At 35.7% G+C, this 23,417-nt stretch overlaps 1 protein-coding gene across 4 annotated transcripts in view; it reads right to left on the bottom strand.

Moving 5' to 3' along the window:
- LRRC7 (leucine rich repeat containing 7) overlaps positions 1 to 23,417 on the bottom strand; it is a 573,404-nt gene that overhangs the window by 128,412 nt on the left and 421,575 nt on the right. For all 4 annotated transcript variants that reach the window (XM_059138593.1, XM_059138591.1, XM_059138595.1 and 1 more), the window contains exons 9-11: positions 20,986 to 21,060; positions 14,737 to 14,881; positions 8,943 to 9,015 (exon numbers count right to left, since the gene is read on the bottom strand). In XM_059138593.1, coding sequence (XP_058994576.1) covers positions 8,943 to 9,015; positions 14,737 to 14,881; positions 20,986 to 21,060 — 293 coding nt within the window. The remainder of the gene's footprint in view (positions 1 to 8,942; positions 9,016 to 14,736; positions 14,882 to 20,985; positions 21,061 to 23,417) is intronic.

Below are 23,417 nucleotides of genomic sequence, written 5' to 3'. Positions count from 1 at the left end.
TGTAAGGCTTTAAATAAAGTCCCTGCAAATATTTCAAGAGTAGCATTTAAACACACAGACACACACACAAAATAGACTTGCTCATAAAATCTAAAATCTATATAAATATTACAAGAATTGTGTGCAGTAAAGCTTTGTCTTAGTTCACACATAAGTACAACTATTAAAGTAGGCTACTGAAGGTACTAATGCTTGAAATTAAACAAAAATAATAGTGTTGACTTAATTTTCTAAAAATACTCTCTACATTTTTCTCTAGTTTGGTCTTCATGAATTAGTTTTGTCTGGGAAGATATTATTGTATCATTAACCCTCAATTACCTACCTAGTAAGTAAGAAAGATTATGAATATATTACATGGATAATCTGTAATTTCACTTTAACATCATTCATGACTATGAGAAACCATTAGATACTATTAAATGTTCTATTAACATAGATGCTAACAAACATAAAAACAAATGGATTTGGGCTTCACTTTCTTTGTTTAGTTTTAAGTCAATAGAAATAATGTAATTCAGTGGAAAATATTCAGACAGGCTAGGGTTCCAATTCTAGTGTGACCACTTAATAGCTGAGCAAATTTTGTTTATGATTAATTCTTGTTTTCCCATCTGTAAAATTGGTTGATAATGTCTAATGCTGATAGTTTCAAAGAAGATTAAATGTATGCTAAGCCTATGGTATATATATATATAGATAGATAGATATATATATATCTATCTATCTATATATATATATCTCACATCACTTCAATAAAATGACCTGTTCTAAGGTGGAGGTACCCTGAAAAAAAATCTTTTTTTTTTTAAGATTTTATTTATTTATTTGAAAGAGATCACAAGTAGTCAGAGTGGCAGCCAGAAAAGAACGGGAAGCAAGCTCACCGCTAAGCAGAGAGCCTGATGCGGGGCTTGATCCCAGGACTCTGGGAGCATGACATGAGCTGAAGGCAGAGACTTGACCCACTGAACCACCCAGGTGCACCTCAAAAAAAATCTTGAGTGATATTTCTGAAATATGTGAAAGTTATCCTGTGATATTTCCTTTTTTTTTTTTAAAGATTTTATTTATTTATTTGACAGAGAGAGATTACAAGTAGGCAGAAAGAGTGAGAGAGAGAGAGAGAGAGAGAGAGGAGGAAGCAGGCTCCCACCGAGCAGAGAACCCAATGCGGGACTCAATCCCAGGACCCTAGGATTATGACCTGAGGCAAAGGCAGAGGCTTATCGCACTAAGCCACCCAGGCACCCCGATATTCCCTTTTTAAAATACATTGTTTCCTATAAACAAAACCTTCTAGTAGGTAAAATGTAAAACTACCTGCAACTGATTAGTAAGGCATTGGAGATGCCTTAATTTAAGATGATGTGTAGAATTTAATTGTATTTGTGAAGATTTAGTAGAAAGGGATATATAGGAAAAACTTGGAGATACTGTGGGTTGGGTTCCAGACTACCAAAATAAAATTTATGTCACAATAAGGTGAGTAAATCGAATATTTTGTTTTTTACATAATATTTCGGTACATGTAAGTTATGTTTATAGTAAATTACAGTGTACTGTTAAGTGTACAATAGCATTATGTCTGAAAAATGTACATACCCTATTTATTTATTTATTTATTTATGGCTATAAAATACTAACCATCATCCGAACTTTCAGCGAGTCATAGTTCTTTTTGCTAAGGGTCTTGCTTTGATGTTGATGGCAGCTGATGTTGATCAGGGTGATAGTTGCTGAAATTTTTGTAAAATTTCTTAAAATAAGACTACAGTGAAGTTTGCCATATCAGTTTACTCTCCCTTTCATGAACCATTTTTCCATAACATATGATGCTGTTTGATAGCAGAACTTCTTTCAAAATTGGGGTCAGTCCTCTCACACCCTGCTGCTGCTGTATCAAATAAGTTTATGTAATATCCTTTGATGTCTTTTCAACAATCTTCACAGCATCTTCACCAGGAGTAGATTCCATCTCAAGAAACCAACCTCTTTCCTCATCCATAGAAAGCAACCCCTCAGTCACTGAATGTTTTATCATGAGAATGCAACAATTCAGTCATATCTTCAGGCTCCACTTCTAATTCTCTTGTGACCTCTACTACATTTACAGTTACTTCTCCACTGAAGTCTTGAACTCCTCAAAGTCATTTATGAGAGTTGCAATCAACTTCTTCCAAACTCCTATTAATCTTAGTATTTTGACCTCTTCCCATGAATAACAAATGTTCTTAATGACATCTAGAATGATGAATCCTTTCCAGGAGGCTTTCAATTTACTTTTTGCAGATCTATCAGAAGCATAACTGTCTATAGCAACTGTAACTTTACAAATTGTATTTCTTAAATAATAAGACTTAAAAGTGAAAAGGACTCTTGGATCCATGGGCTGCTGAATGGATGTTGTGTTAGCAGGCATGAAATCATCCATCTCATTGTACATCTCCATCAGAGCTCTTGGGTGAAAAGGTGCATTATCAATGAGTGAGCAGTAATATTTTGAAAAGAATCCTTCTAAGCAATAGGTCTTAACAGTGTGCTTAAAATATTCAATCATGTTGTGAATTGATGTGCTCTCAGCCATGTTTTGTTGTTCCATTTATAAGCACAGGCAGAGGAGATTTTAGCAAAACTCTTAAGGGTCCTAAGACTTTTGGAATGATAAATGAGCATTGGTTTCAACTTAAAATCACCAGCTTGGGGTGCCTGGGTGGTTCACTCAGTAAGCATCTAACTCTTCAGTTTGGATCAGGTCATGATCCTCTTGTTGAGGCATTGAGCCTTGCCTCAGTCTCCACACTGAGTGGGGAGTCTGCTTCTCTCTCTCCTTTCTGTCTCTCTCTCTCCCCTCACTCTGTGTGCATGTATGTGCCTGTGCTCATGTGCTTGTGTACTCTCTCTCAAGTACATCAATAAATCTTTAAAAAAATGAATAAAATCACAAGCTAAGTAGCCCCTAACAATAAAGCCAGCCTGTCTTTTGAAACTTTGAAGCCACACATTAACTTCTCTCTAGCTGTGAAAGTCCTAGGTGACATCTTCATTCAATAGAAGGCTGTTTCATCATTTTCACTGAAAATATGTTGTTTAGTGTAGCTGCCTTTATTAATTGTTATAGTTAGATCTTCTGGATAACTTATTGTAGCTTCTACATCAGCACTTGCTGCTTTACCTTGCATGTTTATGCTATGGAAACAGCTTCTTTCCTTAAACCTCATGTAACAACCCTGCTAGCTTCCAAATCTTCTTCTGCACCTTCCTCACCTCTCTCAGTCTTCAAAGAATTGAAGAGATTCTTGCTCTGGATTAGCCATTGTTGGGGCAGGGAATGTTGGTGCTGGTTTGATCTTCTAACCACACTATGAAAACTTTCTATGTATCAGCTATAAGACCGTTTGTCTTCTTATCATTCATGTGCTCACTGGAGTAGCAGTTGTAATTCCCTTGAAGAACTTTTCTTTTGCATTCACAACTTGACTGTTCAGCACAAGAGGCCTAGCTTTTGGCCTGTCTTGGATTTTGACTTGCCTTCTTTGCTAAGCTATATCATTCCCAGCTTTTGATTTAAAGTGTGAAATGTGCAACATTTTTTTTCACTCGAATACTTAGAGACTGATGAAGGGTTAGTATTTGGCTTAACTTCAATATTGTTGTGTCTTAGCAAATAGAGAAAGCCAAGGAAAGGGAGGAATATGGGCAAACAACTGGTTAGTAGATGAGTGGGAACAAATGACAATTACCGATAAATTGGCTGTCTTCCATAGAGGCAGTTCATGGTGCTCCTAAACAGTTACGGCCATAACATCAAAGATCGCTGATCACAGATCACCATAACAAATAGACTAATGATGAAAAAATCTGAATTATTGTGAGAATTACCAAAATGAGACATAGAGTCACAAAGTGAGAAAATGTTGGACAAATGGCACTGATAATGCTGCTCAGTACAAGGTTACCACAAACCTTCAATTTGTATAAAAAAAACCTCAGTATCTGTGAGGTACAATAAAATGAGGTATGTCTATAATAACTAAAGAAAGAGATATAAAATTTGTTTGGAAAAGGCAAGTTGCTCAAACAGCTACTGCCTGAAAGCATCAGGATACCCCAGGAGTTAAGAGACCAAACTGCAGCCAGTCAGCTGGGATTAGAGTCTGGACTAGAACAATTACTAGTGGCAATATCCTTGTCAAGTTACTTAATTACTCTGTACCTTAGTTTCATCACTAGGCACAAGAGGGTGATATCGGTAGTTAACCATGTGTTATGAGGACTAAATACAGGTAAAACACTTAGAATGGGCCCATAATGAATGCTAAGTAACTTTGCAATTATCCTTATTTTCAGAGATTGTAAAATCAATTTCATTTAATGTAAGCCAAGAATCAAGTTTTAGATTCTACCCTTAATTTTGTCATTAATATTAGGTAAGTTGCTTGTGCTGCTTCTAAACAATGCAAGAAATTAACAAAATTGAAACAATTCTTTTCTGTAATGTTTACTCACTGAAACCACTCAGTTTTTGTTCTAAATCCTACAGGCGAAGATGAATTCACTCAAATCATGGTGGAAATTTGTTGGGAATAGTCAATCATTTAGAGGTTTTACCCATTAAACAACCATGTTGACTGATTTTGAACAGAGTTACCATCATTGTCAAGACAATATACTTTTCCTTTGACCCATTTTCCCATTCTTCCAAGGTAATTATTTATCTTTCCCTTCCTTTGGACTCTTTGGAAGTTAGTTAGGTTGATTGAAAAGAATATCTGTAATTTGTTTTATTATAGGAGAAAAATATTATCCAAATATAAAATTCTATTCAGTATTTTTTTAAAGTGAACATTTCTAAAATCTATGAGTAGAAAAAGCTTTGTTCATTGCAAAAGACCATAAAAAAGATTCTATATGCCTCAAGATAGGATTCTAATTTTTTTAACCAACCAAAATATAGAGACATTTATGTTGCATTTATAATTTGGCCACAACACATAAATGGTCACAGTCCTAAAATACCGAGGCAGGGAGTGCAGGAGAAAATAGGCAATAAAAGACAATGGCTTTTAAATGGAAATCATTGCTGGCAGAGGGAGAAGCAGGCTCCTTGCCAAGCAGAAAGCCCAATGCAGGGCTCTATCCCAGGACCCCAGGACCCCAGGACCCCAGGATCATGACCAGAACCAAAGGTAGTTACTTAACTGAAGGAGTCACCAGGGGCCCCTAAAGCACCTTCATTTTAAACTAGCATTTCAGGTAATTCTGACACAGGCACAACAGGTTCAGGTTTGAGAAGATAGCTAATAACTAAAAGCTGAATCTAGATAGTTCTCAATCTTTAGCATACATCAGAATCCCCTGAAGCGCTTGTTTACACAGAGCCTGCCGGCCCTCTGTCCAAAGTTTCTCGATTCAGTAGATCTGGCGTTGTCTCAGAACGTGCACTGCTAACTAGGTCCCTGATGAAGCTGATGCGGCTGATCAGACAACCACATGCTGAGAACCACTGGTTTAAATGAGACTACGGAAAAACTTGAATATTGTGTAAAGGAATTTGAGTTTTACCCAGTGAAGGGTGTGTGTGTGTGTGTGTGTGTGTGTGTGTGTGTGTGTGTTTTGCCTTTAATTTCTTAATGAGTATAACATTTCATGATAGAAAATTAAAAAACTACAGAGAGTATATAATAAAAAGAGGTCTCTCTGTTTGTTCTGTTCACCTGCCCCCACATTCTCTTCCCTAAAGCTGTGTACATTTCTAGTTTCTTATGTATCCTTCCATGGTTAGGAAACAGAGGGAAAAATGTTTTTAGCATTCAGGTATTTAGAATAAAGTTCACTTATTTTCTTGTTATAACAGTCTAGTACCTAGACTACTGGAATTTACTATCTAGGATATTAACATCATAAAGGCTAAAGATCTGGATCAAAGAACTAGAACATTATAGATGTAGGTAGATATTATAAATTAGGAAACTAAGCAACAGAAAGGTTAAATAACTTGCCCAAGTTCATACGCTGAGTGGCATAGTCACAGTCACACCTATGTTGTTTGGCTCCCAAGACAGTGCTCCTTGCATTATCCCTCAGGAATTTGAGGCCCAAGAAGAAAAAGCTTACCCAGCTTTGCTTAGTTACTTAGATTTTCTGATTCCCAGTCCAAAAGTCATTCTGTTTGACTATACTCAATGAGGGAATGAGTTTTTAAAATTTCCATTCAGATTTTTGAGTTCTTATTGCTTTGACCAAGGCTATGAAGCTAAGAAAGAGAAGGTTTAGTATGTATTTTCTCTTCCTGTGGAAAATCCTTTGCTTTTAGAGCAGTGGGACCCATTAAATTACCAAGTATTACAAAATGTGTGACTCAACAATCATGTACAGTAAGAGGCATCACAGGTCAACTAACAGCTTAGCTTTGAAATCTGTTAAGTTTTCTCAGCCTCAGTATCTGCTGATAGCGAGAGGGAGATAATAATACACATAGAAGATAGTTAATGGGGGCTTTAACTAAATAGGAATGTGTGTAAAGCACCAAACATGGTATTTGGCACAATGCAAAAAAGGTTATTAATTATTATTTTTCATTATACATTCAATTCATACAGTGGCTGGAACTTCTGTGTACAAATTAAGATTTGACAACAAAATAATCAATTTTATGTCATTTCATATAAAAGTCATGGAATCCACTTCAACTGTGAAAAATGTTAAAAAATTAATCCTAGCAGTTTTTAATATTGGACTACTAAAAATGACCTAAGATAATTCAAACATTGAAACGTTCTAAGTACAGAATGAGAATATAACTACAGAATATCATAATATATCTAGGATTTTGGTGTCCAGAGTTCTAGGTAGAATGTTTCTATCTATACTATTCTACCCTTTATGAGTAGATTAAATGCAGACTATTCTACTCTTTACCAGACACTTTTTGCATGTGACTTGGGATGCCATTAAATAAGATCCTAATCAAATTTTACCTTTAGGACTTGCACTAAACCTCTGATCTATCAATTTTGAATTCACTAAGAAAAACAAAGCTATCATTGCTATTGTTATTTTACTTCATACAAATTGTTTATTAAGATATTCTATAAAATTTTAGATATTTAGTTTATTTTATGCCATACGTGCAAATACAAAACATTTGTATTCAGGTGTTACCTTGAAGTAAGAATGTAAATTAGACAATGGCTCTCATAATTTTACTATATAAAACATGATGTGATATAGAACAGATATCTTCAAAATTGGTTGGTCTTAGGACCCATTTGCTCTCTTAAAAATCCCTGGTAACTCAAAGAACATGTGTTTATATTTTTTATATTTATTGATATCACTATATTATAGATTAAAACAGGAGTTTTAAAAAACAATTAGTATCTATTAAATAATAATAGTAAACCTTTAACATGTTAATTAACATATCTTTATTCCAAGTAATCATATTTTTTCTAAAAAACTTTTAGTGAAAAAGGTGACAGTTTTTATTTTTGTAAATCTCTTGAATATTTGGCTTAACAGATCACTTCTCTGCTTATGTATTCGATCTGCTGTGACATATTGTTCTGACTGAATTATATATAACAAAATCCAGCCTCACATAGATATGTAGTTGAAAAAAGAAGGAATTTTTCAGTAGTTTTTTTTGATAATTGTGATTTTTTTCTTTGATACTACACCAAAACTCAACAACCACCAGTTTTTTAGGGGTAACTGCAATGTAGAATCTGAAATTATATCAATGAGTTTTCTTATTCTTCATACCAACACATTAAAATCAACCAGTCTATTTTGCATTTTGAATGGGTCTTTCACTCATGTCTGATTTTGTAATTCATGCATTGGTCATTTGGAAATACTGCTTCACTGAGTTATATAAATTTTCAAGATGCTCACACATTTATAGCACAATATCAACAAATTACATTAATTTATATCACACCAGTCTTATCAGAAAAGCTTGTAAATATTGGGAAGCTATCAGGCTCATAGTGGCAGATAGGAATTTTCCAAAATTCCAATTTTTGCTTGATAGCTCAAATTTTACTGTGAGTGACAAATACTGTCAGTTGTTCTCCTTGAAGAGACAAGCTCACTTAGTTCATTTTCGGCAAAATGTCTGCCCCCAAAAACCCAAGTTTAAATAACCAGTTTGTTAATCCTTCTTTTTCTTAAAAAGACTATTTTTTTTTTTTTTTAGAGCTGTTTAAGGATCACAGTAAAATTGAGAAGAAGGTACAGAGATTTCCCATACAATTCCCACTTGCTTCTTTGTTTGTTTGTTTGTTTATTTTTTTTTTCACCAGTTTTTGTTTTAGTTCATTCCTCTAATACTTCTCTTTCATTTTCTCTGAAACAATAATCAAAGGAAGGTAATGGCACTTAAAGAAATCTAAAAACATGAGCTTTATAATAAGATTCTTAACCTTTATCCCTGCAAGCCAGTAATCAACCTTGAATTGAATAGGCCCATTTATCTTTGATGAGTAATTTTCTTACTTTTAAAGGCAAATAACTTTATTTTTTAGAAATAACATTTACAGTACTATTTTATAGTACTACTACTATAAATAACAATCACTAAATATAATATATAAATCACTTATGGTATAATGATAACATATTATAAACTATAGGGCTTTATACAAACTGATTTGATTTCACAAGACACGTTCAAGTGAATTTTGAGTTGCTACTCAGTTAAAAACATCAAATTAATAGTATCTGGAAAATAACAGGCAATAACATAATTAATGATCTGGGTAACCCCTTTGCTTATGAAAGAGTCATAGCTATGTCTCATGATATTATATAGTGTCAATGCAATGTTCAGATAGAAAACTAAATTAAGATAAGAAATGTTTTGAAGTAAAAAGATTCAGCATATCCTTTTGTTTCTGGCTAAGAGGGACTGACTGGTATGAAACTTTGGCACTTACTTTCCGATTGTGTTGGGTAGTATTGTAAGTTGATTGTCATCTACTTTTAGAGTTGTTAATTTTTTCAACAGTCCTAAAACAGAGAAGAAGCTTTATTAATACACAACAACAGATCTCTGACAGGAAATACAATAAGAAAGAAAAGAATCACTTGTGATGACCATTTATCATGCCAACTGGCTACACTCTGTTTATATAAAGTTACAGCTATATTTGTGTGTAGTCTAATCTCGACTTTCCAGTTTTAAAAACTTCTCTTGCATCAGTGGGAATTCAGGTTCATCAATGCAGACAAATAAACACAACATAGCGCTCCGCAGAAACCGAAGACAGCAACACTACCACATTTCCCTTATCTAGTATACCACAAATGGACCAGATGAAAATTTTTGAGCCAGCTGTGATTTAATATTTAATTAACTCCTAAGATAATAACTAACATCCCTGTTGTGATACAAATTAAAAACAAATCTGAAGTAAGCCTAATATCAACAAATGGGTATTGAAATATTGTGATGCAGCGGTTATAATTATGTACTTGGAAAATTACAACATATGACCTCATACTCTTTGCTACCATAAATCCTTGAGTTGGATCCACAGAAATCACAAAAACTTGCAATTTTAATATACAGAACAGAACTGGCCAAGAATCGAAGTTTCAACTATTTATATTTCACTGTCAGATTTACCGCCTCCCATACCCTTACTGACTGCTCTATTCCTAGGGTTTTAATGAGTAATAGTCACAGAGTAATTGAAGACAGCTTCCTTTACCCAGCCACGATGTAGCATCAGTCTGGCTTAAATAGCCAAGGCCCAAGGACAAAGCATGGTTAATTTTTGTTTTGCATTGGAAATATGCCTATATACTGTCGGTTACTTTTTTTGCAGAAAACTTGTGTTAATGGATAGAGTGGATTCCATGGTCAAATGTGTTTGGGAAAAGCTAAATTAAACAACATTAAACATATCTCTTTAATGAAGTTTTTCTAGGACATTTTAATATATTAATGAAGCAATGTGACTTTCCAAAGTTATTGCGGAATGCCTGTGAGTGTGCGGCATACCTTGTACAGCCAGTGTTTTGTGAATAGGCTTTGAGAAGTACTGCCATGGACCAAGCCCACCCACATCACGTATTCTGCAGATTCCTTAAAGTCATAGAGTAAGTCAGAATAGATCGGAAATAAAAAGCGATTATTGCACTTTAAATTTCAGTATGCTCAGTTACATATTCTGTAGAAGCACTCAGAATCTCTGCTCTAGTGGGGAGAAAGGTTCTCACTGTCAGACTGCTGTGAGAAAATATCTACAAAATATTGGAGCTTAATACATCAGCTTGTGCCCTCAGGATACACTGCTGAAAACAGCAGCACCTGGGAAAGAGGACAATTCTCACTGGGGTCATTTATCTCTGAAGTTTGCTCCCCCACTGCCATATTCATCTATGTTTCAAGGGTGACTGAATCACTTCAGCTTCGCTGGTATGTATGTAAGAAATATCAACCTTGGAAATAGAAAAGAGCTTGTTCGTCAATTGTGGCAAGAAAACAGGGGGTGATGGATTAGAGCTAAATTTTTTATGACTTGGTAGCCCTTATCAAGCTACTGCACCTGCCCACCAGTGAAGCTAGAGGAGGTTTGGTGGTCTCAATGTCACCTGATTGGGTTATAGGAGGTTTCGGGTGGGGTCACAGATCACTGTGCAAATACCATGAAACTGAGTTGCTAGGTAGCCTTTAAGAGAATCACAGCACCAAAGTCTGAAAGTAGTGGTGAAAATCTTGAGGCATGCTAGAGACAAAAACCAAAAGGTTGATGCAACAGGGTTTTTTTGAAGAATGGAGTGGTGGCTCTGTCACCCCCTGGAAGCTTCTGCAGCTTTACAGGTGGAAGCAAGTTGATTCTCTATGCTTAGCTCCATGTCCGTGGATTAAAGGAAGTTTGTTCAGTTGTTGCTCACATATTCCATCCAAGGGAACGCTATGGAGAGATTGTGCAGCTTCTATAGGAATATGGTTGATCTTGGTGCAGAAATAGGGCATCAACCTTATCTTCATTGCTCATGACTTCTTCCAGCAGGTAACTCCTTTACTGCATTTCTATACCATATCTGTTTGGACTTTCATCTACCCCAGCAGGAATCAAAGATATTCTATTCTCTTCCTTCCCTCTATTTGTGTCCTTCCTTAACTCCCTACCTCTTTATTCTATACTCCCAACGAAGGAGTATTGAAGGGCAAGAAAAATGAGGACTTTTACTATGATCTTTAGCTACTTATATAAAAATATAATAAGCAGCTATATATTAAACATTAATATGATTTGTTATAGAAAATAGCTAGCATTTTCATGTTATTTACACACATATGATAGAATTCTGAAAGCCAAATAGCTGTGCGGTCATGAAATTTAAGATTATAATAATTATTATATTATTATAATAGATGCCATGAGCACTTACTATGTGCCAGGTACTGTCCCAAGCTGTTTTAAACATATGAATCCATTTATTGCTGGAAATAACCCCATGATGCAGGTACTACTACTGCCCTACTTAATAGATGAAGAAACTGAGCACAGAGAAATTAAGTAGCTGGTCTAAGTTCTCAAAGCTAGCAAGGTAGAAAATCCAGAATTTGAACACAGGTAACTTGACTACAAAACCTGTGTTCTTAACCACAAAGTGAGTATGATAAAGTATTTTGGAAAGTAAAAATAAATAAATAAATAAAAAGAAAAATTTATATATATCTATATCTATCTATCTATCTATCTATCTATATTAAAGCTCTATCTAGAAAAGGAAAAGAGCCCCTGTCATAGTCCTTGGAACCAGACAAGGAAAGGGACTCAGCACATAGGTTTTGTGGAGTGTATCACTCCATTCAAATACCTCGTAGTTGCAGAAGGACTAAAAGAGATGTGAAGGAAATAAAGATGTTAATTTTAGTTGCTATTTTTCTTAATTGATACTATGAAATTTCCTATCTTTTGTTCTCTTAAATGTTGGTGGTGCAATAATGTCCAAATAAAGAAGATAAGATGCAATTTCCCATCCAATCAGAATCAATGAATTATTTTAGGGCCTTAGAACACAGCTCTCAGTCTCTTATGCCAGATCTTTCTCTTGACCAAGAGGGGAATTTTTGGAGTAAAGTCAACCCATTCTACATGTATTATCAGGGATTCTGGAAGCTCTGCAGATGCATAAATGTAATTTTCAATGAAAGGTCAACAGGGCCCAAAGGTAGAGTCTGAGGCTGAATAAGTTGTTATAACAAAGTTACTTTCCTCATTTGAGAGTCATTCAGATTCTTAGTGACGGTGTTAAACACATAGTACTGCCTATCTATATCCTAGTCTGCTTTATGCCAGCCAAATACCTAATCTTTTAGGTATAACATACCTAATGTTTTCTATCACCCATCCATGCTGTCTTCCCCAAAGCAGAAGGCTAATTTCCTAGTCTGCTTCCTTAAAGGAAGATATTTTAAACAAATACTTATATCATCTTTTATTTTACTATGGGCCATTTTCATTTCCAGGATTTCTAATTTTTTTTTAATAGCCACCTATTCTTAGTCATAGTTCTTGTTTTTTGTTTTTTACTAACATATAATGTATTATTAGCCCCACGGGTACAGGTCTGTGAATCGTCAGGCTTATATACTTCACAGCACTCACCATAGCACATACCCTCCCCAATGTCCATAAGCCATAGTTCTTGTTTTTGTTTTATAAGTTATTATTTTTAGGACCATTACTATAACTTTTGTCTATTTGAGGATCTACATATACTTAAAAACCTTTTTTTTTATACTGCTTGATGACTTTGGTTTTCTTCCTGGGTAAATTTTCCCATTTGAGTTTTTTGTTGTTGTTGCAACATTAGTTTTCCTTTGAGATTTCTGTTTGCATGCTCATTTGTGAGGGTGACTATTTTCTCCTTATCTGTGCTTACCCCTCCCTGTCTGGCAGTTGTGGGGTCACCTACCGCTGACACCAGGTTTCTGGAGTTCAGAACCAGGTCTCCTATTAGCAACACGGCACTTTCATCCCATGTGGGTAGTGCAGATCCGATCCGGTCACAATAGCTGTGACTTGCCACAGTTTTCAGCAGTGAATCTGTATCTGTTCTCATCAGTGTGAGCTCCACATACTAGTTGTAGATTGTTTCAGGCTCTCTTCACAGAAAAGGAGCTGCTGCCTCAGTTTCCTGTGCATTTTAATTCTCCTGCTATGCTTAAGGTACTCCCTGCCCCCTGCATGAATGGAACTCATAACACCACTGCTGATGTTGTCTGGAGCCCATCAGGTGTGGGGTCATTGCTCGATTTCCATTCTAGCTCAGGTTCGTGTAGATGTTTATTCTTCTTAAGCATGGCTAAATTATTTTCTTTGCTGAACCCTTATTATAAACTAGACACAGTTCTTGGTACTGAGGAGGCAGGAAGGAACAAAAATATGTCCTTCAAATATAAATCATTTTTCTATTCTCATTATGTCTTTGAAGAGATATGGAGTGGTGATTGAGTGGGAGTTCAAGGCCTATAATTTGAGTGGTTATCTTAGCCAGAGAAGGTCATCTCTGTCTTAATCCAAGGATGCACTTTTAACCATTATACTTCCTCACCTTCTATGACATAAAAGAGTATTTCCTAACCTCATCTGATTATAAGTTTCATCAAAGATTTTAATAAAAACAAATCAGAGGGCCCATCACAAATGTACTGAATCAGAATTTTCAGAGAAAGAAACTGGAAATGTGTAAGTGTTCAATAAAGCTCTCAGGTAAGCACTACAATGGAATGATCTGGAAAAATACTGTTATAAACTATGTGGTTACATAAAAAAAATTATCAATTAGAAAGAAAAAAAGCCTAGCCTGCTTTGTTAAAACTAATATTTTCTATCAGCAATGAAAGAATGATGAAAGTGGAGACAATAAAATATTGAAAAAATTTGAAATACTGCCTTGTTTTCTTGCTCCCTTTCAATCAGAGTACCTAGGTTGTAACTTAATTTTCAGAGGCTTTAATAAGTTCCAGAATATATGACACATTGAATTCAAAGAGTGTTAAAAACTAATTTCTGAAGTTAAATAATTGGCTGCTTACCCTCCTGAGTCCTCTCATAAATAATAGTAAGATGTCCATACAAAAAGATTTGCTCATTGTTAAATTAGAAGGAGTCTTTAGTTATTTTACTCATATAAAAATTTGTAACAAAAATGGATTGTGTGCTTGACATATATAACACACAAATTCTCTACTGTCATGAATCTTAACAGCATATAAGACAATGTATCTGTTTTAATAATAGAATCACAAAGAGATTTTTATATTTATTATACATCTTTATGTTATTTCTAGATTACAGCAGTATTATGATAGTATTGAAAATAGCGTATGGCAACACTCTGTGAATAGAAGCTAATTCTATGGTGATAAAAGGAGACATACATGGTTATCAAATTACTCTAGGTCTAAGAAATACACTTTTTATAATAACATTTTACAACTTAAAAAATATGAATTTTAAAAATATGTTAATTTGGTAAGATCTTTTTAATGAGAGCCTTCTTGAATTTGACAACTAGGGTTACCATTTCATTTCAAAATATTGGTAAAATACTATTATTACATCTTGAATAATGAATTTGATAATTTATTAATATCAGTCAGGCTAACAGTATATTCTCTATATCTACTAATAAACTAGGACGATGACAAAAAAAGCAAATGATATATTTTATATAAACATTCATCACATAACAGAATATTCTCACCTATAGAGTCAGGCAACTGTTGCAACATGTTGGATGACAGTAAGAGGTCCTCAAGGGCTTCACATCCAGAAATGTCCATGTCAACCGTTTCTATTCTGTTTTTTGACATATCCAGGTATACCAACATCTTTAACTTCCCTATAGACTTGATAACATTGCATAAACTCAGGATTAGTTGAGAAACTTTCATAAGACATTTGAAAGTTATAAAAACCACAACACTGTAAAATTAATTTTAAAAGCAACTACAACAAGCATTGGCAAGAACATGGAGAAATTGCAATCCTCATACACTGCTAGCAGGAATTCAAATTGTACAGCCGCTTTGAAAAACAGTTTGCTAGTACCTCTAAACATTAAGCAGAGAGTTACCATATGACGGAGAAATCCCTCGGCATATCCTCAAGAACACATTATATGTTCACAAAAAAATGTAAATGTTTGAAGCGGAATTATTCACAACAGCCAAAAAACGGAAACAACCAAAATGCGCATCGATTGGTGAATGGATAAACAGAATGTGGTAGATCTACATGTTTTAATATTATTTTGCAATAAATGCAAATATGTGCTACAAAATGGATGAGCTTTGAAAACATAGTGGTGAAAGATGCCAATAGCAAAAACACCTGTTGTGTGATTCTATGTACATGAAATGTCCAGAACAGGCAAATCTATAGAGTAAGAAAGTAGATCAGGGTTGCTGGACATTGTGGGAAAGGGGACATGGAAGTGATTGTCAATGGCTTCAGGGTTTCTTCTGGAGATAATGGAACTGCTCTATAATAAGACTGTGGTGATGGCTAGACAATGTTAGTACACTAAAAACCACTGAACTGTATGTTTTAAATGGGTGAATTATGTGGTATCTCAACACAACAATCTCAAAGCTGCAGAAGAATAAATAAGTAAATAAATAAAGATGGATTACCACCAAAACAACATATGTTGACATGTTGATTCTTACAATTTCAAATGCATAAGAAAGGTTTTAAATCATGATTTGGACTTTATCCTACTAAAGAGATTCAATATTTTGTTCATTCACCAGTTCTTTTTGAGAGTCCACTGTGTCAGGGCTTGTGTTACACAGGGCTTGTGTTACACATGGAGAAAATCATGAACAAGTCAACTAAGTATGAGAAGAGACTTGTAATACAGACAAAGCCTTTATCCTACGGAGCTCAAAGTAGTGAAGGAAACTGTCAAATAAACTAAGTATAATACCCTATAATATATAAAAGAAAACAAAGCATGTGGAGAATGCCATGGACACACAGGGCTGCAAAATGCCTGGAAGAAAAATCTTGTCAAGGGGGTGCCTGGGTGGCAACAGTGGGTTCAAACCTCTGCCTTTGGCTCAGGTCATGATCCCAGAGTCCTAGAATCTAGCTCCGCATGGGGCTCTCTGCTCAGCGGGGAGCCTGCTTCCTCCTCTCTCTCTGCCTGCCTCTCTGCCTACTTGTGATTTCTCTGTCAAATAAATAAATAAAATCTAAAAAAAAAAAAAAAGAAAAAAGAAAAATCTTGTCAAGAAAAGGACATGATCCCGCTGTCTTTGGCTTAGGTCCTGGGATCTAGGCCCACATCGGGCTCCCTGCTCAGGGGAGAGAGCCTGCTTTTCCCTCTTCCTCTGCCTGCTGCTCTGCCTACTTGTGTGCGCTCTTTCTCTCTCTCTCTCCCCGCCCCCCTTCAAATAACTAATTAACTAAATAAGTAATCTAAAAAAAAGGAAAGAAAAAAGGGGAACCTATACCTGGAAGAGAAAACAATATGTAAGTTCAGAGCAAATGTGAAAAATCATGGCATGTTTGCTGAAGAGTGGGAAATTCAATTTGTAGGATTATAAGAAGCTAGGCATTAAATGTCCTTCCTTACATGTTATGTAAGAAGATGTCAATTCTACCGTACAGGCAAGGAAAGCTGTTCAAGGTTTTTACGATGGAGAATGACACAATCAGATTTGTGCTCTAAAATATCAGCATCAGGGAACTGTGGAAGAAAGATTCTTTTGGGGAGTGGCAGAGACCTATCACAAGGATCCGGAAACATGTATCTGCGGACATGAGAAGGACCTGAACTAAGGCAGCAGAAGTGAGAATGAAAAGGGGATGGGCTCAAGAAAAATTTAGAAGTGGGGGAAATGGATGAGCAACCAATTACTGAGGACAGGGAGGAACAAACTCACACGGTACGGTAACAGGAGTAACAGGGGCTGCTTAGCTGGGAACAGGAGTCAGAACAAGATGAAAGTCCTCATTTTCATTTTCTTTCAGGGCATGTTTTGCAAACAAATGCCCTACACATATCTGTGTTCACTGGGTTATCTGTTCATCTAATCTACTGTGTACGCTTTAATATATTGTCTGTAATTATTTGACAATATAAATAAATAAACTTACTACACACACAAGCACAACCTTTGCACTTGCACTACACACACAAGCACAACCTTTGCTAAGCACTTTGTATATATTATTTGATTTAAGACTTCATATCCTTGCTACTCAGAATGTGTTTTGCAGACCAGCAGCGTTGGCACCACCTACACGCCTGTCAGGAATGTAGAATCTCAGACCTGTTCCAGACCTACTGACTCAGAGTCTGCACTTCAACACACATTATAGCTTAGTAAATTAAGTAATGGCATACACGTTCCTGGGAAACAGAGACAAAGAGAAGCTTATGAGAGAGTGTTTTTAGGATCAATGCCAGGGAAAGACATAGGGGGAAAAGGAAGCACGATTGGCAGATGAAGAAACTGAGATGATGTCTTGAGAAGTCTGCAGCTGGCCCTTTAAGACTCACGAAATTGGGATTGCCTCGCAGTTGTCCTGAGGAAAGGTGAGGAGCCAGACCTTTATCACTGGTCTTTGGGTGGAAGTCTTAGGGAATAGGAATGTGACCCTGGGTAGGGAAGTTCTCTTCAGCTGGAGGAACTCCTGAGGAGGCTGGAGAGCTGCAAGTAGCATTCCCAGAAGCTTCAGAAATGAGTCAGTTCTTCATTCCAGGAGGATGATGCATACCAGCATCTATTACAAGTAACTTTCCAAGGTTATCCCATCAATAAGGGGTGGAGCTAAAATTCAAGCTCACTTTTCCCAGATTACAGACTACAAAGTCTGTTGATTATCTTGTCAGTTACTGAACTCTAACTCCCTAATAAACCCAGCACACATCGCTAGCCCTGCTCCCTCACTCCGTGTGGAGGCAGATAATGTGAGCAGGGTCTTGGAGTAGATGAAGGGTTGCTAAGGTAGGAACTGAGTACTTTGGGTGACTAGGTCAGAGCTCTAAATTCCTCCCATGCCTGGAAATAAGTCACTTGGAAAGATACTGTCACTTTACTTACAGATTTCCACCCTAAGGAGCTATTATGTTACCATGGCTCATTCTTCTCTCCTGGCGAGCAAAAAAAGAATGATGTATGTGTTTGTGTGTGTGTGTTTCTTTTTTGTTGCTTTATCGTGAGAAAAGCTCCTTCATTGTTATCTGCAGTACAACTCAATATTTTGGTGTAAAATTTCTAAACATCCTTTTTAGAAGCAAAATAACACTTTGGTGTTTATTTTTGAGTCTTTCTAAACCCTCACTTTCAAACCCTTATAAGGACAATAGTAATCTGGAGTGATAAAGGCTTTTGAAGTTCAATGTCTCAGAGTCCTTGAGGGGGATACTGAATCTTGCTCCAACACCCCTTGACAAAAAGGGGTCTATAAGTGAGCAGTAGACAGCAAATGAAAGGAATGCAAGCCGTCACAAACAAAAGAAGATACTGAAGTTTGTTTAAGAACAAACACAGGTTCAATGGGTTGTTTAGTCACATGTTGACTGATCTTAGAGGGACAGTCAAAAGACAGCTATGTAGAAGACTAATTTTTCATCATCTACTTGCTTCTCTGATTTATGAAAAACAGAGTAGCAAAATGATAGTTCAGGCCTCCAAAAGTATTTTGCACGTAATTTAAAATATTATGATACATGAAGTAATAACAAGATGAACTTGCTTTTTTCCCCTGTGTCTTGTGACACTAAATATTTAGGAATGATCATTCTGTGAAACTGATAGACACGGGATAGCTAAAGCTTGCATTCAAGATTAGCTTTCAAGGACATGTGTTTCTAGGTACTTGCATAGACATTCAGAAAACTATGCCTCTTTATGGCAAGGAGGTGGGGGTATTCCCACAAGGAACAGAGCAAAATATGAAACTCAAGTGTACTAACTAAAATGAGAAATCTACTTTTATGGGGCACCTGGGTGGCTCAGTGGGTTAAAGCCACTGCCTTCAGCTCTGGTCATGACCCCAGGATCCTGGGATCGAGCCCCGTATCGGGCTCTCTGCTCAGTGGGGAGCCTGCTTCCCCCTCTCTCTCTACCTGCCTCTCTGCCTACTTGTGATCTCTGTCTGTCAAATAAATGAATAAAGTCTTAAAAAAAATAAAATGAGAAATCTACTTTTAAAGTTGTGTATAAGGAAAATCTACTCTTGAAACAGACAAGTTAGGCAGCACTATCTGTTTCATGGACAGTTTGATCACAACTTTTCCATTTAGATAATAAGCTTACTAAAGAATTTGAGGTCTGAGCTGACTTTCAAGGTTGGATTTGGGGAATGTCATGACTATGAAAAGTAAGATGAATGTAATTCCCATTTTGCTTTCTGTTGATTCTAGAGCAGTGGCATTCTGGAACATCATATTGAACAACAGCTTCTGGTTCTGGTTTGAATTATCATCATCTATCCATAACATGGGGATGGTAATAAACCCTACTTTATAAGCTCATTATGAGGATTCAGTGAATAAATATTTGTAAAACACCTAGCATTTATCATGAGCTAGGCATTATTTAGGTGTTTTTGAATTAATAAATATGTCAAAGAGGCAGGTATAGACTTTTCCAAGTAGACATACATTTTGATCCTCAGTCTCTGCATAGGGAATCGATAAGTGTCTTACCTGTATTGCCCCAGGATCTGTACATGCCTTGAATATGGCACAAATCAGACTCTACTATGTGTAGTGGAATCTATATCTATCTTTCCTGTTATGTGTGAGCTCCTCAAATAAATATATTCAAGGTCATTGATTATATTACCTTTGTAACCCTTTGTAACTAAACATTAGCTTAGTTTCTGGTTCATAGAGGTGTATTTATAAATAGTTTTTAAATAAATCAATATATAAGAGATGTGCATGCTGTTTTGTTTTGTATCCATGATGACAGTATAAATGTATTCTTTTGATAAGAGAAGAAAGCATTTTCTTCCTTAATCTTTTGCCAGATTTTCTCCTTTATGTGGCTTCATGCTTGTTCAAAAAAGAAAAACCTCTTGTTCTAGTTGCTTTCGCAATCATTTTAAGGACTTTTTAATGTCGAGTCAAAAGAATTAAACTGGCTTTGACAACACACATCTAAATCTCAGTGGCTGAAGAGTTATTAAAAATTCAGCTGCCCTGTCTGCTTAGCCCAATGCAAGGGATTTGGAATTGGCTATTACCACCAGGAACACTGTGGCTGATGTGTGTGTGTGTATGTACATGCTTATTTGAGTGTATATTATGAGTGGCAAGAGGCAGTATTTCATGCAGCCATTCTTTCTCTAAATGGAAAAGGCAGGAACGTTCAGACTCAATGAGTTGACTGGTAAACCTTCTACTTGGGAGGTATTACTGTCTATTAGTGTTTATTAGATATTACTGTCTATTAGATTGTCTATTAGTTGAAAAAAATGGACTCTAGTTTAATGGTCTATTTTTAACTTTTTGTAATTTCAAAAATTTAAATGTATTCTATTGGAAATTACCCAAACTGAGAGAAAGATTTTTATTTTGTGGAAGAGCACTAACAATATGAGCAGAAACAATTATCTAGTTACCTATAGGACTATGTTTGATTCTGTAAAAACAAGACTTGGATTTTATATGTAGCATTTTCTTTTTCCATATAGCAATATAAATTTCTCATCTTTTAAAACTCAGTATGTGGAGAGATGAATAATGGAATCCTGCGAGAACAAGAAAAATCTTTCATACATTATATATACCTACATCACTCACAGAAGGTATGTGGGGGATAAAAAAACCAACAAAAAAAAAAACCAACTAATGAAAAACACCTGGTGACCAAATAAATGTTTAACATTGAAAGGCAAACACTGAGATTTATAAATGAATATTATTATTAATTATAACTAATATATAACATAGATTCTAGACAACATGTCATAATAAAAACTTACATACCCCAGGTAGCACTTGTAATGCATTATTATCCATCCATAACTCTCTTAAATTTTGTATTTGATCCAGAACTTCAGGCTAGGAGAGAGATAGGGAGAAAGAGAACAAAATTAGTCTTTTCTTAGCACAATATAAGTGTAATTTCTTGAATCTGGAAATTTTATTTGGGAATCTAATATTAATCCTCCAAGCAGTCCTAAATTTAACAGACCTCCATCTAAACTGGTAGTCCCTGAGGTAGTCAACCTAGAGCTGATCTGGAAACAATCAGAACAACAACCTGGAGGGAGACAAACCATAAGAGACTCTTAATCTCATGAAACAAACAGGTTTGCTAGGGGGAGTTGGGGTAGGGGTAGGGTGGTTGGGTTATGGACCTTGGGGAGGGTATGTACTATGGTGAGTGCAGTGAAGTTTGTAAGCCTGATGATGTACCCCTGAAGCAAATAATACATTTTATGTTAATAAAAATAATGGATAAGAAATTTTTAAAAAATCGATTACTCTTTCTTAATACCCTATAATTATCATTTAGAGCATTTATTATAACCTAATTACTCAGTGTATTTGTCTTCATTAGAATATAAGCTTTTGAAGGGCAGAGCAATGTTTGTTTTTTAATTACTATTCCTCATCCCCATTGTTTACTATGGTACTTAGCATACAGTTTTTATTATGTGTGTGTAGTAGAAACTTACACACATACTCCGCATAGGGATTACGTTACCATGAAATGATGACAGTACGAATTAGACCCATTCATTTCTTATCCCTTCATTTACTCGGCAAATTATTATTGGTTGAATACTGGGGATGTCTCATATGTGAAAGACACAAGGCAGGATCCACAATTTTCAAATCTGGTTCCTGCCTTAAGGTAGCTGATGATATAATCAAGGAGACAAATACATATAAATAACTGAAACAGAAGGTAGCATATGGGAGAATAGAATAATGTAGAGAAGTTCAAAGAAAGGAGAGAGAGAATATGATCTAGGTATAACACACAGGGCATAATGAAAAATTCTAAGTCCCTAGATTGAAGTTGTCTCTAAATTCCAGCAAAATATATAGAGAGGATAAAGGAAACCGTTGCTACCAGCATCACCTCTTGATTTGTGATGAACTTTTTATGATTTCTCTCCAAAAATTTTCCCTTTAGGCTCCTTCAGGCCACCTGTGTCCCTTGAAGTTCATTCCTTTTGGTCACTTCAGGGAAGTGAGAATGCCTAAGCTAATTAGTGCGTTGTATTCAGTTGGCCCCAGGGGTTGGCTCAAGGATGGGAACAGGATCCATTCAGAGCAGATAAGAATCAAAGTTTCTTTCACTGAGACTTCAGGGGCAGAGACTCTTGTTCTTTTCTGCTGGATTAGAAACTGGAAGGGTACAGCCCTGGGAGCTTTGGGCATGAAAAGCAGGGAAAGGCTGTTTGAGTTAAAAGATCCTGATAACATATTAGGCTCAAATTAAGCCACACCTAAAGTCAGGTGTTTTGTCTCTTTCAATGGAAAAAAAAAATTATCACTGAAAAAAGATACAGCCATAGTCTAATAATATTTGAGACCTAGTTAGGAAAACCAGTGTATTTAATAGGATAATAATGGAAAAGAATGGAATTATTCCTAAGTTATGATGAGAATATTGGTAATTGTCGGTTAGCAGAAGTTATATGCACACATCTTTGACACTTTAGGAAGGCTTCAGAGACTGTCAGGACTACTTTGGAGAGAGTCTCTGATGCCCTTAGACTGCAATTGCAATGGAATATGTTACTATTCTTTGGAGAAATTTCAGCTATAACAAGGATGAAAGGATAAGAAAGGTGTGATGTATATATATATACAATTGAATATTACACAGAGATCGAAAAATTGAGATCTTGCCATTTGCAATGATGCGGATGGAACTAGATAGTATTATGCTAAGCAAAATAAGTTAATCAGAGAAAGACAATTTTCATATGATCCCACTGATATTGTGGAGTTTAAGAAACAAGGTAGAGGATCATAGGGGAAAAGAGAAAAAAAATGAAACAAGATGAAACCAGAGAAAGAGACTCTTAATCATAGGAAACAAACTGAGGGTTGTTGAGGGGCGGGGTGGAGGCATTGGGTACCTGGGTGATGGACACAGGGGAAGATAAATATTGTAATGAGCACTGGGTATTATATAAGACTGATGAATCAGACCTGTACCCCTGAAACAAATAATACATCATATGTTAATTAACTGAATTTAAATTTTAAAAAGTTAAAAAAAAAATCTCTCAATAAACAGAAAAAAAAACCAAGATCAAAATCTAAAGTTAGAGCATGGCATTCAGCTATAGACTCAGAGGCATGTGTGAATAAGTGTGGGAGATTTTTTTGTGTAGGAAAATATTCTTTTACTTAGATGAACTACTCTACCTGTATGTTAAGCTGGGCAAGAATGG

The sequence above is a fragment of the Mustela lutreola genome, chromosome 10, assembly GCF_030435805.1.
Source record: "Mustela lutreola isolate mMusLut2 chromosome 10, mMusLut2.pri, whole genome shotgun sequence".
Classification (NCBI taxonomy): domain Eukaryota; kingdom Metazoa; phylum Chordata; class Mammalia; order Carnivora; family Mustelidae; genus Mustela; species Mustela lutreola.
Note: the sequence above shows the minus strand (reverse complement) of the source record. Positions and strands in the feature narration are given on the sequence as shown.